At 40.5% G+C, this 15941-nt stretch overlaps 1 protein-coding gene across 1 annotated transcript in view; it reads right to left on the bottom strand.

The window, feature by feature from the left end:
- LOC308700484 (uncharacterized protein) overlaps positions 1 to 8684 on the bottom strand; it is a gene marked incomplete at both ends in the record, with an annotated part of 36412 nt that extends 27728 nt beyond the window's left edge. The window contains 2 exons of the mRNA XM_081382118.1: positions 8049 to 8179; positions 8672 to 8684. Of these exons, the coding sequence (XP_081238244.1) occupies positions 8049 to 8179; positions 8672 to 8684 (144 nt within the window). The remainder of the gene's footprint in view (positions 1 to 8048; positions 8180 to 8671) is intronic.
- Between the last annotated feature and the right edge of the window lie 7257 nt (positions 8685 to 15941).

Here is a 15941-nt window from a genome sequence, read left to right as displayed (position 1 = left end):
AACAGGGAAAAATACTTTAGGTGAATTACAGTATTTTTTTCATAAACATAATTGTTTATTGTACGTACAGTAAGGGAGGTATTGTCAACATTTCACCTGTAGTAAGTCAGTGTGGTCACTAGGAAAGCACTACAGCCTTTGGAACATGAAAAAATACTTTAGGGGAATTACTGTAATTTTTTCTTAAACATATTTGATTATTGTACGTACAGTAAGGGAGGTATTGTCAAAATTCCACCTGTAGTAAGTCAGTGTGGTCACTAGGAAAGCACTACAGCCTTTGGAACAGGAAAAAATACTTTAGGTGAATTGCTGTAATTTTTTTTTATTAATATTTGTATACTGAACGTACAGTAAGGAGGTATTGTCAAAATTTCACATGTAGTAAGTCAGTCTGATCAGTAGGACCATACTACAACCTTTGGAACATGAAAAAAATCCCTTTGGTGAATTACTGTAACTTTTACATAAAACATATACAGTAGCCTACACAAAAGTACACTAAAGCAGTCAACAAGTCAACAAGTACACTAAAACAATATGCAGCAAATATCAAACCTGAAACTATTTCTACCCTGGTTGGCAACTTTATTTATTTATTTTTTAACTTGACTATGTTCAAGGTGCTGTCCACGTATGTGGTCCTGAAGGTCCTACATGATCAAGTCTGCAACTTGGGTAAAGTTGATTTTATATTCGCATATTCGCGGAGTTCCGCGTTCAATATCTCGTGAGCTGAATATTGTTACTACACAAATAACATTGTTTTAATATTTAAATCTTCCTCAAAACGAGCTTTCCTTCGGGTTTGCACTTTGCAGATGGTCCCTTCTTAGCAGCCTGCGCATAGAGATCAATGTATTTTGTCCAGTGCGAAGGAAAGATCGTTTTGAGGAAAATTATGTTGTACCTTCTGGTGTTTAATCTGTAGATATATGTGATAGGTGTTTTGTGTAGCAACAACGTTTAGTTCACGAGTTATTGAATGCGGAAGTCCGCGAATGTGCGAATATGCGAATATAAAACCAACTTTACCTAAGTGTCCTTAATTAATCCTTCAAACATTTGGTCCTTCGAGCCGGATGCTGTATCTACACTGGACTCATGATGTCAGAGGACAAGAATGCAGAGTATCAAGTTGAAGGAGCTCGCCCTAGACGTATAGTTCGTCAACCAGCCTATTTACAAGATTTCGAATTGCAGTATGCTGGGCTGCCTAGAGCTAATGTCCTTCTGCCTCAGTCTACACCGCGACCACATGGGTCAGATGACTATCAACATGAAGATGAGGACAGGGATATTCCTATGGCCCATTCGCAGGCATCTATTTCTTATCATGATCAAAGAGAAGAGGCTGTTGGATCACCTGATTCATTAGAATCACCACGATTGGCTTTAGAGCCCTGGTACCTTACCACAGATCGTTGGAGTGAGAGAGATGAACGCAGCCCTCACCGGTATGGACGTTCTTTACCTCCTGATGTCCAAAACACAGTGCATGATCTGGAACAAGAGAATAGACATCTCCGTGCTACTCAGATATCCATGAGGGAAGAGATCAGCCAACTTATAGAAATCCAGAAAAGTATGCAGCAGATGTTGATAAACCAGTCGCAAAGCCAGAGGTCAACTCCTAAGCCTAATTCAAAGTTCCAAGTATTAACCCCTCCAGTTCCTTTGCCTAGAGTTGCAAGCAGACAGTCAGAGTCTCCAGGGCCTACACGACTCCTAGAGCCTTTCCAGTTCCTGCACCACGCCGCCTTTCTACATCTAAGAATACAAATCCTTATGTAGATACAGTCAGCTACGCACAGCATACTCCTCCAATGCAGCCTTACTCAAATGCCTTTGTTTCAGATAATGTGGCTACTCAGATTCCCTCAGGCCCTGTTGACACTCACAGAGTTACGCGGGACACAAGGCAGCCAACAACAGTAAGGAGAGCTTCTATCATCTACACACCACCGCCTCCTAGCTCCAGTCAGCCGCATGTAGCACCAGCTAACTTTCCACGGATCCAGACTAACATTGCAAGACAGGAGATAATTTATAGAGGTCCACAGCCAACCATTCCAGATTTTACCCGTCAAAAGCCTGGTGAATTTGCCCGTCTCAAACTTGCCTTGAATAACCTACTACCTGATGAAGCTACAGAGCTATTCAAGTACCAAGTTTTGGTAGATCACCTAAAGTTAACAGATGCTCGCCTCATTGCAGATTCCTTTTTAAATTCATCCACTCCCTACTCAGATACCATGGCAGCCCTCACTGAACGGTTCGGTCGACCTCACCAGCTTGCCCTGTGTAAAATTGCTGCCATTATGGATGCATCAAATATTCAGCCTGGCGACACTGTAGGCTTTGAACGCTTCGCTCTTCAGATACAAGCCTTAGTAGGATTCCTTAAAACATTAGGAACAGAAGGAGACATTGAATTACATTGTGGATCCCATGTGGCTCGACTTTTGTCCAAGCTCCCTCCAGAACAAAGAGCATCCTTCCGCAGGCACATGAGTTATGAACCTGGCTCAGTGTACACGCTTCTTGATCTAGCTAAATGGCTTAATTTCGAATCCTGGTGCCAGGATCCAGAGAGCTTTGGTGGATATAAGCCCCAGAAAGATAGAGCCCGTTCCCGAGTGTATCAACAGATGGAAACTAAAGCCAAGGTCAGACAGACTACAATCCTTCATGGCTCGAACGAATTATGTTCCTCAATACCATCAGTGCCAACCAAGAGTCAAGGCAAAAGCTTTGCCTTCTGTCCATACTGTGACAGTAAAGAACATTATCTGAGTCAATGTGCCACATTCCAATCCTTAACCAAAGACCAAGTGATTGACTGGATTAAGACTAATAACAGATGCTGGAAGTGTGGACGTAACCATAGAGCTGCACAGTGTACCCTCAAGAAACTCTGCCATCTGTGTAATGGAAAGCACCTCCAAATCCTCCATGAGGTCAACTTTAAGCCTGTGAAAGAAGGGACCTGTTTAGTTAGTTCAACTAGCAAAATGCTATACCTAGACCGTCCTCAAGGACTCAGCAGTGTTCTTCTGAAAGTGGTCAGAGTCATTCTGAAACATAAGGGACAAAGCCTAGATACTTATGCTGTGCTTGATGATGGTTCTGAACGGACTATGCTGTTACCAGCGGCAGCCTGGAGGCTGGGACTTACAGGCCAGGCAGAGGACTTAGCCTTGAGAACTATAAGGCAAGACATCACGAAGCTTTGCGGTACCTCAGTATCTTTTCAGATTTCAACTCCATCCCAGCCTGGCAGGAGTTACAAAATAACGGGAGCCTTCACCGCAGAACTACTTAGCTTAGCTGAACATTCCTACCCTGTTGCAGACCTTCAGCGACGATACCAGCATTTGAAAGGCTTACCTTTACAGCCTATTCACAAAGCGTGTCCCCTGTTACTGATTGGAGCAGACCATCCTCACCTTATCACTCCGATTGAACCAGTTCGTCTCGGTCCACCTGGAGGTCCGGCAGCTGTCAAGACAAGGCTGGGTTGGACTTTACAAGGACCAGCAAGAGTCTTCGGAGATAATGTGAAATCTCAACAGTGTCTGCACATTGCCATTAATCCCTCAATGACAGAGTTGTTCCAGAATGTTGAGAGACTCTGGCAAGCAGACGTGATTCCCAATCGAAATGAGAAATCTGTCACACGGTCTAAGCAGGACCAAGAAGCTCTTGACTTGCTCCAGTCACAGACTGTCAGAGTACTGATCGATGGCGTAAGTCGCTATGCAACTCCACTCCTGCGTAAGAAGGATATGCCCATACTTCATGCTCCTATGGAGGCAATAACCTTAGGAACACAGAGAAACGCCTGGAGAAAGACCCTAGTAAAGCAGCTGCCTACCAACAAGAGATAAAAAAATTAGAGACCTCGGGCTATGTTGTCAAACTCCCACCTGAAACAGCTAGTTCGCAAAGAGAGTCATGGTTCATCCCTCACCACCTTGTGCAGCACAACGGTAAGAACTGTGTGGTCTTTAACTGTTCATTTGACTTTGAAGGCCATAATCTGAATAACTATCTGCTGCCAGGACCAGCCTTGGGCCCATCATTGTTAGGTGTATTCCTGCGCTTTCGTGAACATCCAGTGGCAATAAGCGGGGATATTAAAGGGATGTTCCATCAGGTTCGTCTCCTTCCAGCAGATAGGCATATTCTCCGCTTTGCATGGCGAGACTTGGACAGATCTAAATCACCGGACATCTATGAATGGCAAGTGCTACCCTTTGGCACTACGTGCAGTCCGTGTTGTGCCATTTATGCTGTCCAGCGACATGTTACAGATCATAGCATAGCACTCCTGATGACAATATCAGAACCATAGTAGAAAGGAATTTCTATGTGGACAATTGTTTGAAGAGCCTACCATCACCTCAAGAGGCAAGGCAGCTTGTAGACAAACTCTGTACCCTCTTTGCCAGCGGTGGCTTCGAGCTGCGCCAGTGGGCATGTAATGATGCCAGTGTGGTTGACCACCTACCGACAGAATTGAGATCCAGCAGTACCGAATTGTGGCTATCTCAAGATCGTACCGATGTGCAAGAATCCGCATTAGGTTTAAGGTGGCACTGCAAATCAGATCTTCTTGAATATAAAACTCGTCCTGTCAAGTCTGGTCCATGTACCCTTCGACACGTTTACAAGGTACTTGCAACCCAGTACGACCCCCTAGGCTTCATACTCCCATTTACCACTCGGGCCAAAGTTTTAGTTCAGAGATTATGGGACAAGCAACGAGAATGGGATGACCCAAATCTACCTGATGACCTTTTGAGATCCTGGAAGGAATGGGAGGGAGAACTCCCTACGTTAGCAAGTATTTCACTTCCTCGCTGTGTCACATCCTCAGACATTAATCACTCCCACAACACCAGACAGATTCACATCTTTTGTGACGCTTCTGAGCAAGCTTATGGATCTGTCGCTTACCTACGTACTGAGGACGACAGTGGTCATGTCCAGTTAGCCTTTATACTAGCAAGATCCAAGGTTGCCCCGAAACGACGTCTGACCATCCCCCGACTAGAGCTGTGTGCTGCCCTGAATGGTGCCCAATTATCCAAACTCTTGCAAACTGAGCTCACCCTAAAGATCAATACAGTGACACTTTGGACAGATTCCACCACTGTTCTAGCCTGGCTCAACTCCGAATCATACAGATTCAAGGTGTTCGTTGGAACCAGGATAGCCGAAATTCAAGAGCTGACTGCAGAATGTTCCTGGCGATATGTGGATTCCAGCAGTAATCCAGCGGATGACCTCACCAGAGGTAAAACTCTTTCTCAGTTATCAGTGCCCAACAGATGGAGTCAGGGACCATCATTCCTGTTTGAGTCTGAGTCAGTATGGCCTGTCACTCCTCCCATACAACCACCGGAAATCAAAACAGAGCAGCGTAAAGGAATCTTCTGTGGCCTTATGACAGAAGTGGTTGTTCCTGACATTCCTGACCCTACCACACACAACACCTGGAATGAGTTAGTAGAGGCCACAGTTCAGGGGCTAAAAGATACAGGACCACCATCAGCAGTGGACTACCAAACTGCAGAATGGTATATCCTGCAGAAATCTCAAATTGATAGTTTTCCAGATGAATACAAATTGTTAAAAGCTGGTAAATCTGTACCTTCCACTAGTCGACTACTTGCTCTTGCCCCAGAATTTGACGACTCTTGTCAGCTTATAAGAGTTGGTGGCCGTTTACGTCGAGTTGAAGGACTAGAGATGTCAGTTATACACCCTGTAGTCCTTGACCCACATCACTGGGTTACCAAGTTATTGATCCAAGACTTTGATAGCAAACTCTGCCATCCAGGACCTGAAAGAGTCTTCGGAGAGATAAGGAGAAGCTTTTGGATACTGAGAGGACGAGAAGCTATACGCAAACAACAACATTTGTGCAAAGATTGTCAAAAATGGAAGAACAAACCAGTTATTCCCCGAATGGCAGATCTACCTCCAGCTCGACTCAGACTGCTCAAACCCCCATTCTACAGTACAGGCATGGACTGTTTCGGTTTCCGAATTAATGTCGGTTTCCGACATTCCAAATTAAGATTGGCAGACGATGTGAGAAAAGGTGGGGAATCATCTTTAAGTGTCTCACGACACGAAGCGTTCATCTGGACCTCCTTACAGCCATTGATACTGATTCCTTTCTGATGGCCTTGAGGAGGTTTATAGCTCGCCGTGGCACACCTTGCGAGTTATTCAGACAATGGCACTAACTTTCACGGAGGACAGAGAGAGTTGCAAGAAGCCTTTGCATCGCTTACTCCACAGATCCAGCTACATTTGGCTAAACAAAAGATTTCTTTCCACTTTAACCCACCTGGAGCCCCACACTTTGGAGGTGTGTGGGAAAGAGAAATTAGGTCGGTCAAGAATGCTCTTCGCATCACAGTCAGCTCCCAAATCGTAACTGAGGAAGTTCTCCAAACAGTCCTCATTGAGGTGGAGGGAATGCTTAATAGCAAGCCCCTGGGTTACACTTCCAGCAATGTAGCTGACCTTGACCCTGTTACACCAAATTATTTGCTGATGGGGCAGCCAGATAGCTCACTACCACTCGTAATTTATCCTGCTACAGAGCTCATGGGTCGAAGAAGGTGGAAGCAGAGTCAGGTTCTGGCCGATCAGTTCTGGTCAAGTTTCATCCAGCACTACCTGCCTACGCTACAGACCCGTAACAAGTGGCACACAGATGCCGGTGACATTCTACTGGAACAGTGGTAATGCTCATCGATCCACAACTACCACGAGCATTGTGGTTGGTAGGCAAAGTTGCGAAGACGTTCCCAGGTTCTGATGGCCACATCAGATCCGCTGAGATTCAAATTAAGGATAAGACCTACATCCGGCATGTTTCTCGCTTCATCCCCCTTCCTGCATTCACAGATCAAAGGGAACTTGTCTTAGCCCCTCAGACTGATTAATTTATAGAGTTCAAATATGCTTGGCATATTTGGGGGCGGCAATGTTAAGAAGGTTTCATCCAATCAGAGAGTAATTTAATGAATGACGTCAGTCAGTGCCTAGTCAGTAAGAGACGAACGAAATATGAATGCTCCGATGCAGAAGATTAATATCTCATCTCTCCTTCAGTAGTGGTCTTATGTGAGCGAGTTAATGACAAGAATGTAAGTTGTTTATCTCCTTTTATCTTGTGATGTTATATATGCGTTTAAAGCAAATTTGTGTACTTTATTGAGTTATCACAAGCTCGTTTTGCTCACTATCGCGGCAGCTCGCGCGCAGCTCGCCTAAGCACCAAAGTTCATCCTTTATGTTTAATATAAGTAATGCATGAGTACTTTCATAGTGTGAGATATATCTCTGGATGGTGATTTATAAGGTTATTTGCCTATATTTGTGTAAATATTGTGTTATGTGCTGTTTACTATATCGGGTGTATATGTTACTGCCTGTAATGAAACTATAATGGCGTCTCACATAACAACCAACTCCATGTGCGTCCCTTGAACGCCACCTTGTGGATTATCTAGGAACTGCAATAACTTTAATAATGTAGCCAGTTCTATTGCCTTGGTGAATGTTATTGATTTAGCTGTATATCTAATACGATTGTTATTCTTTATTATTTTCAGACCACTTACTGTTACCACTCTCTGTTACTATTCAACCTGAATCAAGAGTAAACTACAGACTCTGCTTCAAACTCTGAGTCGTATGTGTTCTTACCGACACACCAGTGCAGATACAAATCCACCTACTCCAGTAAAATACAGTCCTTAATTAATCCTTCAAACAACCACAATACACTACACTTACTGCTACTATTCATAGTACCAAGGACTACTACTGCTACAGCTGAAGTGAGTACTTGTAATGTTAGTACAATTATCATTACTGATAGAACTATTCAAATACCCTAACCAATTAAACTGTCACATTTACCTCAATGCCAAGAAATCCCAACCTTAAAAATTCGATAATCAATACACTTAATAAGCCTTTAGTAAATCCGGCCTTTATTGACATTAGATCAAACCTACCTGACATCGTGCCCTGTGATAAGGCATGTGAATGTTGCGCAAGACATCTCCCACACGACCTTCGGATGCATGGACTCCTGCGGCTGCAAGATAGCCTGTCATCATTTTTCTGCCATAGGTGTAGGACCAGTCTTAAGGTAAAGAAAAGAGAAAAGATGGTTGATTCAATAAAAAAAAATCTAGGAGAGACATGTAATACACACACATACACTGGGGTCATCAAGTGTGAAACCACTAGTCAATGAGTCTACTTTTATTTTATTTTGTTGAAGCATATTCCCCGTTCACAACATGCATGTTTGCCTACTCAAAGACGTCATACAAACAACATTTTTAAACATACAAGTCAAGTAGCTTACCTTCATAGTATTTTTTTTGTAATTTCAAGTAAGGCTACATGTAAAAAAGTATGATATATTTATAATGTAGTATACACAAATCATAGTTTATACTGTAACCTTCACACACAAGACTTAAGGAGGGGAGGGTTAAAGGAATAGTTCACTTTAAAATGATAATCCTGTCACCCTCATGTTGTTTCAAACCGGTATGAATTTCTTTCTTCTGCTGAACAGAAAGGAAGATATTTAGAAGAATGTCAGTAACCAGACAATTTCTGGTACCAGTGACTTCCATAGTATATTTTTTCCCTACTATGGAAGTCAATGAGACCAGAAACTGTCTGGTTACTGACATTCTTCTAAATATCTTCCTTTCTGTTCAGCAGAAGAAAGAAATTCATACAGGTTTGAAACAACATGAGGGTGACAGGATTTTCATTTTAAAGTGAACTATTCCTTTAACTCTGGAGGTCAAAGTAAATCATTCACTAGGCAGAAATACGTTTCTTTATTTGTCATAAAGCAGGGGGAAAGGGAGAAAGCTGTAACTCTTTGCAAATAATAGGCTGTAGCAGACAATATAATCATGACATGGGCACGCATTTAGACAATACATAGCCTATTATGTCGAAATAAAGAGATATTATGTTGAAATAACATTATTAATTATTATAACAAATCTTTAAGAATATTTGATTAATGCTGAATGTTGTGCTTGTTAAATTTAATACAAATGAAACTTTAATTGTGCTAATTAAAATAGTTGAATATGAAATATTGAATGGCTAAGTTTTTCTAATTTATTAATAGTATAGGCTATATATATATATATATATATATATATATATTAACATTGTGCAGCTCTGTCAGTGATCTATTAGCAGACAATCCCTGCTGCCCGTGTGTACTTATCCATCCTTTTCACCCATACCCCCCCCCCCCTTTTTAAAACTGAAGTGTGTATAGCCTACTGCTTTCATCATAAGCAAACAAAACTTGAATAATACATGCACACTTGAAACTTCATAGTAGGAGAGGCAGTTAAGCCTACCTGTTTTATGGATTTGAAGACAGCAGCATGCAGTTCGTTGTCCGTCACTCGGGGTCTTCTTAAAACATTGTCTTTGCAAAAACGACGAATATTCACTACCGATGCTCCTCTTTGCAAGCCGCACTCAAATGTCAGATGGTTACTAATGTCCTCATCAGTACAGTCACTAAGCAACATTTTGCCAATTAGTTCAAAGTAGGGCAACAGACTGGAGTCCATATTTCCAGGAATAGGTTACAAGCAAAGTGCAGGCTGCTGCTTTGGCGCTTTTTATACAGCCACTCGTTGGCGCAAAATCAGTAGGCCTATTATAATTCGGTCAAGGTCGCGCCATTTATGCTACGGAGAAGCTCTGTCGCGCCATCTAGAGTATGGGGTCTCTGCGGAACAAAGGTGGGCGTTTTTAAATTTCTGGGTGGGGGGAGGGGGGGCAAATGTCATGTTTCATGACATTTAAAATTTCTACAGTGAAAAACAAAACTTGGAGATATTGCAGGTACAACAACAATTTATTGTCATTTATTAACAACATAAATGTATTTAAACAAGTCGTGCGTGCGTGCAAACGGAACTCCTCCAAGTCTGCAAGAGTCTTACTTCATGTTGATCTACTGTTTTATTATAGGCATATTTGATAATGTATACAAACAGTATTGGTCATGATTTTGGCAGGCAATTATTACATAATAAAACAGTAGATCAACATGAAAATCACCACAGTGGTAGTCTGTGAGATTTAGAACAAGAATCTGGTGGATTTTGCTAAAAACAATTTGATTTTATTATGGGTTTTTTTTAAGTCTGCCGACACCAAGCGCATAACTTGAGCCTACGCAACTTCGTGTTCCAGCATGCATGTACAATCGGGCCGATTGTGGCCCGCAGCTCGCTCTGGCACATGCATTTGTTACGGCTGTAAAGCACTGGGCCTCACCATAAAAACCGGCTCCGGCTGTATGATCTGGACCACTTCTGGAAATGAATCGGCTTAGGTTAAATCAAGGATGGTTTTAATGAGCAATAATAACATAAATTTTATTTTTAAATTGACGTTAATTCCTGACCGTATCTGATAATGTAGGACGTCGACTATATTGTCAAAACAAAATATATGCGGCAAATAATAATTAAATAGTGTTGTTTTGTACAAGAGCATTCTTTAATATTTATACCATAGCAAAAAATATTTAGTTGTCATGAGAATCAATCTTTACATTTATGTAATTTAAACATGTATTCGCGCTTAAGCTGACATAGACGAGCAATGTATTTTTAAGCGTAGATGGTGCGACCATGGGCGCGACCGCACTTCTCCGAAGCACAGATTGCGCATAAAGATTGCGTGACAGCGGTAGGCTATTATACTGAGGCAGCTTTGAAAAGCTGTCTATGGAAAAGCTACAGAAAAGTTTGGGCCCATGGTGCGTCTATCATTGGATACCGCCTGATGAATTTTGTTTTTCTAGCACCTCATATTCATTCATATAATAGTCTTCTTTGAAATGTGTACCTTGAAATGTTTTGTTTACATTCCAGATTGATTATAAAGGCTATAGTTGTCAGCAATTACTAGGCATAGCCTATTGGCAATGATAAGCAGAATAGCCTATACTTAACAACTGCCATCATTATTTGATACAAGACCACACTATGAGAACACCTAAAGTTTTGATAATATTTATGGAATATAATTTATGGAATTCTACTTTTACATAAATTTTTCAGATAAAGTTCATGTCAGCGTAGTGATGCACAGTTCACTTCTCCATCATCTGTTGTGATATCTGTCATTGCACTGTCCAAATGATATATTGAGCTGCAGTCAGAGGGACTGAAAGCAAACAAAAGTTGAATGCTTACGCTGATTAAGACACACAGGTGTAAGACACATTCTCATTTCTTAATTTTATGCCATTCTAAAACATTTTAATGTTAACATTGAAATATAAAGACAGTGCTTGCAAGTCTGATCATAAGTAAGGACATTCAAAGTATGGACAGATGAGGTCACCACCAAGGAGAGACTTGAGGATTATACATCATCAGTGTGACACGTTACATCAGCAAATGGTGGTGATCACCTGACTGGAAACATCACAAACTGCCATGGGATGTGCACGGCCCAGGACCGGAGGGCTCTGCAGCGGGAGATTAAAACTGCTCAGAAGATCACTGGTACCTATCCCCGGCCCGGAGCATCAGTGATGTCGGTGAGGTGAGGTGCCTACGCAGAGCCAAAAGGATACTAAAGGACAGTACCCACCCAGCCACAGCCTGTTCATCCTGCTGCCTTCTGGGAAGAGATATAGAAGTTTCTGCTGCCGCACCACCAGACTGCAGAGCAACTTTCCCCCCCAAGCTATCAGACTCTTAAACTATAGTTCATCCTCAGCACGACTCCACTGATTATAGTTTATTTCTGTTTACCATTTTTATAATTGCTTCTATTTTAGCCTAATAATGTCTGCTATGTACCAGAAGGGAGTTACAAACTCAATTTATACTTTATACTATTATATATATTATATTGTGACAAAATATACCCACCTACCTTAAAGAAGAATAAAGTGAATGTTTTGGAAAGGCAGAGTCAAAAGTTATGACCTTAAAATGATTGAAATGTTGTGGAAGGATGAGGAAGCAAGCAGCTCATGTGAGGAAACCCACCAACATCCAAGAGTTGAAGCTGTTTTGTACAGAGGAATGGGCAAAGATTCGTCCAAGTCAATAAGCAGGACTGTTCAAAAGTTACTGGAAACGTTTTGTTGCCGTTATTGCTGATGTAATCAGCGTTGTCAGCCTGTTTTTAGTAATGTAATTATGTTTTGGGGTTTTCTTTTGAGGACCTTGTAAAATGTTCTTACCTTAGGGCTTAACAAATGTTCTGCAGCCATTGATTGTACATACAATGCATTTGAAAGCATGTATGTGCTATAAAGTTTTAAGACTTGTATGGATTCTCTTCACTTGCATGACACAATTGGAGTTTTGTATGTTATACAAACTGGAATGTGTATAGAGAAGAAAGATTCACACAGTATATACCACACTGGTAAATCATTATTTTGGCCAGATGGCCTCGATTAGGATTAGGACATGTCTGATGTGAGTTTGTTGTCTGAGCTGCTAAGAAGCTGATAGCAGTGTTAGAATCAGGTTAAAACAGAAGCAGGTTTAACTCTGGGCTGGGTGAATGATGATGATGATAACTAGGCAAATAAAATCAAAAACAAAATAAAATGAACAACAATAAATACATCTGTATCAGTAATCTTGATTTAAAACAGTTACCAAAGCGAAGACACCATACATCTACTGCCACCTGCTGGTAGAAAGGGGGAACAGTTATCCACTACGGTGGAAACCACATTAAATATAAATTTAATAATATAATATAGCGCTAACAGTAACAACTCTGCACACACAATAAGTTCTTAGGTTAACCTATATTACCAACTGTATTGAGCCAAACAATGCGCTCATTAAACGTGACTGGTGATGTCTGGATAGGCACGATATTAAATAGCTGTAATAAACTACTGTTGGAATATTTATTCCGGTCCAGGTTTATATAAGGCTATTTATTAATTGATTTTTCTTCTTCTAACGTTACTCTGGTATAACGTTAGCGTTGCATATAATGACCGTTCTAAAAGCTTGGCTTTTATTTTGATAGGCCATATTTACCATTACTTCCGGGTCACGTGGCCAACCTGTCATATTTCAATGTAGATCTTCAAACGGAAAAACGGAAAAAGGAATTAAAAAAAAACAAAATCGGACCGTTATTTGATTTTGGTTTTGTCATTTTTCGTTTTTGGATTCAGAACCAAAAACGGGAGAACGGCTCTTTGGTCCGTGTACTTTTTGATCATTTCATTTTCTGTTTGGAATGGAATAACGAGAAATGAAAACCAGCTCGTTTATTCGTTTTTTAGTTTAGTTTAAAAAACGAAAAATGAGATTTTGGCTCGATTTTTCATTTTTCGTTTGTGGTTTACAAATCGGTTTATGGGTTCAATATTTCATTTGCACACACGTGGGCGGCGCTGTAACGCCCTTTCATCTGATTGGTCAAGAAGTTCCGCCATCAGTAAGCTACGAGCTTTTCTTTCTGTCAGGCAGAATAAGAGTCAGTACGAGTGCGGCACGGACAAATCATACACTATAATAAAATAATGTCTGAAAAAAACACTCACTGTTAACTATGCACAATATTTGAAGCAGAATATGTTGTTGCTCACGTAATTCGTGCTGCAAGCGACCCAATTAATGTGAGCCACAGTATATGACAGATTATTTTAGCATGATATATTTCCCATTGATAAATACAGAGCAAATAGTTCCGTCTCTTTGGATAAAAGGGAAGTGGAAATAAAAATTAATGATTGGCTGAACGGTACAATGATAATATGTTCGTAACATTTACCTAGTCTTTTATTTACATCAAAAGGCCAGTAGGCGTGTGTGACGTATAAATAATTTTTAAAATTGAATAGAAATAAAGATTATATTTATGAATGTATGCATGTGTAGCCTCAGTTCACATGAAAAGAAAGAGACAGAAAAGAGAGAAGCTAGAAGTGAACGTACATTAGTACTGACAAAATTACAGGTTTGGGATTAATTAAAGTTAATTAAAGTCATGTTGGTTGAAGAGCACAGGATACCTTTAAAATGTTACTAGTTTTATTATAAAACTAATAATTTTTTTATTACATAGGCTACTGAATTGGTCGAGTCTCTCTGAGTTTTCTTTATGTTGGCTTGAAAAAGCCAGCATATATTTAAACATTATTATTATGTAGCCTATTAATATTATGAGAAATTGACTCCGCCTAGAACTTAAATTCATCACCAAACTCAGCTCAGACCTTCAGACTGGTCTGACTCGCTTATATCTTTTCTATATCTTTTCTGAGCAATTAGGCCGTAATGCTTAATGCTGTCCACTAGAGGGTGCGACAGGATAATAAGTGTTTTCTACTCTCTTTCCCTGTTTGCATCAGTTTAAATGACAAATAAATGCATGAATTTCATTCATAAATAAGCCATATCTGTGAGAACACGCTTTACACTTCAAGATCTATCTATCTTTCTATCTGTCTATCTGTCTGTCTGTCTGTCTGTCTGTCTGACTATAACAGACTATAACAGACCATCTTTTTTAAACTGTTATTTAAAACGGTGGTCTGCTATAAGGAAGCGCATTTGTGCGGTCGTGCGGTATACGACAAGAACATTTTGAATATGAGCCTACTGTAAAATTAGCTGTCTTAAAAATGCGGATTGATCATTGCAGTTATTCCAGACGCCTCCCGGTGCTATTCGTATTGGAATTGTGTAATCACAGATTATGAACAGATGTTTTACACAACAAGGATATATTCCCATTAGGTTGTTGGGTTTTCATGTTTTATGGGAACCTTAGACATAATTTTTATACTGTACAAACTGTGTTATCCCCTCTAATGTAACAGTTATGGGTAGGTCATCTACGAACATGTTACGGACATATCATGGTACCGTTCAGCCTATTATTAATTTTATTTCCACTTCCCTTTTATCCAAAGAGACGGAACTATTTGCACTGTATTTATCAATGGGAAATATCATGCTAAAATAATCTGTCATAGGCTATACTGTGGCTCACATTAATGGGGTCGCTTGCAAGTAGCAGCAGCACGAATTACGTGAGCAGCAACATATTCTGCTTCAAATATTGTGCGTAGTTACAAGTGAGTGGTGGTTTCAGACATTATTTTATTATAGTGCGTGATGATTTGTCGTACTGACTCTGCCTGACAGAAAGAAAAGCTCGTAGCTTACTGAAGGTGTAGCGTTTTGACCAATCAGATGAAATGGGCGTGTCGGCGCCGCCCACGTGTGCAAATGAAATATCGAACCCATAAACCTATTTGTAAACCACAAACGAAAAATGAAACATCGAGTCAAAATCGAATTTTTCATTTTTTTTAAATTAAATTAAAAAACGAATAAACGAGTTTGTTTTAATTTATCGTTATTCCATTCCAAACAGGAAATGAAATGATCAAAAAGTACACGGACCCTTTTTTTTTACCGTTTCTTTGTTTTTGGTTTGAAACGACAAACGAAAAACAGCTGGTTTCTCGTTATTTTGTTTTGTGTTTCAAACGAAAAAACAAACTATCAAAACGTACACGGACCAAGAAACAAGAAAACGGCCCCTTTATTCGTTTTTTCAAAAAAACGACAAAACGAGATTTCGGCTTGATTTTTCGCTTTTTAGTTCACAGGCAAAAAACAAATAAATGACTTCAAAATTCGTTTTCCACATGTGGGCGGCCTGACACGCCCCCTTCCGCCGAGTGGTCAAGCAAATCTGAGCATGTGACGTCATAAGTTGTCGCTCAGGTCTGTTCAACAAAATAATAGTCCTCTACTATGGCTACAGATTCTTAAAATGTACAGGGCAGGTCCTATTGGGCTTTCTTCTGTGCAACTTTACACGTTTCACAG

This window comes from Scardinius erythrophthalmus (assembly GCF_964197995.2).
Source record: "Scardinius erythrophthalmus genome assembly, chromosome: 13".
NCBI lineage: Eukaryota > Metazoa > Chordata > Actinopteri > Cypriniformes > Leuciscidae > Scardinius > Scardinius erythrophthalmus.
This window is presented reverse-complemented; position numbering and strand designations above follow the sequence as displayed.